At 41.4% G+C, this 2,803-nt stretch overlaps 1 protein-coding gene across 1 annotated transcript in view; it reads left to right on the top strand.

Moving 5' to 3' along the window:
- Positions 1-1,915, top strand: part of map7d2a (MAP7 domain containing 2a) — a gene marked incomplete at its 3' end in the record, with an annotated part of 93,801 nt that extends 91,886 nt beyond the window's left edge. The window contains 3 exon segments of the mRNA XM_037688019.1: positions 798-960; positions 1,074-1,181; positions 1,865-1,915. Of these exon segments, the coding sequence (XP_037543947.1) occupies positions 798-960; positions 1,074-1,181; positions 1,865-1,915 (322 nt within the window).
- Positions 1,916-2,803: the final 888 nt, after the last annotated feature.

The following is a 2,803-nucleotide window of genomic DNA, read 5'->3' as shown; positions in this document are numbered from 1 at the left end:
TCATGGGGGCCACTGGTGCCCATATCCAGCAGTCACTGTGCGAGAGGCGGAGGACAGACAGGTCTCCAGTTCATCACAGGGACACATAGAGACAAACGAGACAAACATTCACTCTCTCTCACACACCTAGGGACAATTTAGAGTTACCAGTCAGCCTAACATGCATGTTTTTAATCTGTGGGAGGAAACTGGAGTACCTGGAGAAAACCCACGCATGCACGGAGAGAACATGCAAACTCCACTCAGAAAGGCCCCCAGCTGGGATTTGATCCAGCAACCTTGCTGAGAGGCAAAAGCTCTACCAACTGTGCCACTGTGCCGCCCACTTATTGAACCTTTTAAATTAAAAACAAACACTTTTAGTTACTTAGAGTTTTTTTATTAGTATTTTTTATTCTCACTCTGATCAAATAGCCTCACTATTCTAAGGAATTTATCTTGAAGGTAATCCAAAACATCCCACTGTAAATCTGGATGGATAAATGAAGTGACTGAATTTAATCTACTTGTTTCAATCCTTTTGTTAGTAACATCATTCACATACTTGCAAAAACTGGCAGGAGACCTGCTAAAGCTAGCCTCTTCTGTTATGGAAATAAAAACCAATAAAATCATGTTAGTGTAGCTTGAACGAGCCGCTGCATAGTGACCAAAGAGCCACAGACGTCATTGATCTCCTCTGCCCACATTGTTCCAACCTCAGCTGCTACTGGAGTCCACGTTTTAAATGAACAAAAGCATGATTGCATAAAGGTTTTCTAAAGAAATTGTGCAATAATTGTGAATGTTCTGCTCAGATTCAGGGAGGAGGAACAAAAGAAGAAGAAGCAGCAGGAGGCGAAGGTTCAGCCAGCAGAGGTGAGACGGAACAGTTTGAACGACGCACACAGAATCCAAAAAGAGGAAGACAAAAGGAACGAACAGCAGAAGACGGATCTACAGATTCACTTGGATGCAGAGGTCAAACGAATGAAGCAGACTTTTGGTTTTACTTATTTTTATTTTTTTAACCTTGTCGTCTGTAAATAGTATGTTAGTTATTATATTCCAAATGCATTCTCTCTTGGAAACAGAAAGAAAAGGCCGAAGTCCTTCAGGCCCAGGAAGGTGCAGAACACCACAGGCAGGACAGAGAACTGCAGACTCAACATGAAGAGGAGGAGAGGCAGCTCAGGAAAAAGGTTCATATCATCTAAATTAGAGCTCAAAACGACCCGATTAAAGCCTAAGAGTCTAAACTACAGTGGCCTTCAGGTTTAAATGAACAACATTTGAAAATAAATAAATAAATAGAAGTACTTTTGAAAAAAACGCAACAAAAACATTTTGGGGAAAAAAGGTTTACATTTGAAAAAACAGAATTACATTTGAAAAAAACAGAATTACATTAAGCCAAAGCAGAGTGGACGAAGCGTAAGTGGTCAAAGTGACAGTGGCTGGAATCACATTTGGAAAAAACTGTATTACATTAAGCCAAATCACCTCAGGGCCACCATAGTTTTTTGTTAATAAAGTAAAAAAAAACACTTAGAACCCCCCCCCCCCCCCCCCCCCCCCAAAACACACACACACACACTCACCGCCACCACCACGAACCACCACCACCACTTCTGGTTTGGCTTAATGTAATTCTGTTTTTTTCAAATGGAATTCCGTTTTTTCAAATGTAATTTCGTTTTTTCCAAATGTGATTCCGGCCACTTCCGCTTTGGCCACTTCCGCTTGCGGCCACTTCTGCTTTGGCTTAATGCAATTCTGCTTTTTCAAATGTAATTCCGTTTTGTCAAATCTTGTTCATTTACACTTCAGGGCCACCGTACAAAACACCGTAATCCTAGTTCTTTGTGTGACTTTCCTTTCGCAGAGAATCGAAGAGATCATGAAGAGAACGAGGAAAGCTGAAGCGGACATGAAGGTACTTTGAGAGAAGCCTTCTGTTCTCAAGCCGCTGCCTTTAACGCCTGCTGACTGTTTGAACAAGACGTTTCTGTTGTTCTCTTTGACCGTCTGTTGTTTTTATTAAACAATTTTTTGGGTGACTCTTTTGGTTTTTGTGTCCTGATTGTCTCGGTCGTGCGTTGAATCAGAAGGAGGAGCAGGTGGAGACAAAGCCCGTCTCACCGCCGCCAGGTCAGTGCGCGTCCCGTCAGCCTGGTGACGTTCTCAGCTTGCTTGCTGTCCTTAATTTTTCTCCCTCTGCTGTAAAAACTACTACAGGGCATGTGTGGTTTATGATCTGAGTCAGTGGCAGGAAATCTGAAGCATGTGCAACAGCTGCCTGGATTTTATGAGCTGGCTTCTCAGACGTGATGATGCTTTGGCTTTGGTTTGTTCACAGCAATGAGCATCAGTAATTCAAAAGCAAAAATTATATAATGATTTGCGCTTTGGGACATTCATTTAAATTATTTATTGCGATTTTTATTCTGCATGGACATGAAGTTTTGTTTTTAACTGTGCACACTTATCAGGCAGAATTATTATCACAAATATATTTTATATGAGCTTATTTGTTTATAATCTGCTTTAGTAATGGCTTTCATGTGACAAGTGGAGTCAAGTGCGTTTCATTTTTTAAACTGTTTCTGATTAACAAAAAAGGTTGAATCATGTCATCTGGACTTCGTTTTTTTTGTTAAAAAGAAACGTTTCGCCCCTCGTCCAAGAGGCTTCGTCAGTCTGAGGCCTAGCCATCTGGTATTACCCAGAAGCCACCCTGACTCTTGTGTTTCAAGCCTGCCTCAGATACCCCTGAGGTCTGGCCTATTCACTAATGGTTTCAAAAACACAAAGTTTGTTTTCT

The sequence above is a fragment of the Nematolebias whitei genome, chromosome 14 (assembly GCF_014905685.2).
Source record: "Nematolebias whitei isolate Nwh7 chromosome 14, NemWhi1, whole genome shotgun sequence".
NCBI classification, from domain to species: Eukaryota; Metazoa; Chordata; class Actinopteri; order Cyprinodontiformes; family Rivulidae; genus Nematolebias; species Nematolebias whitei.
Note: the sequence above shows the minus strand (reverse complement) of the source record. Positions and strands in the feature narration are given on the sequence as shown.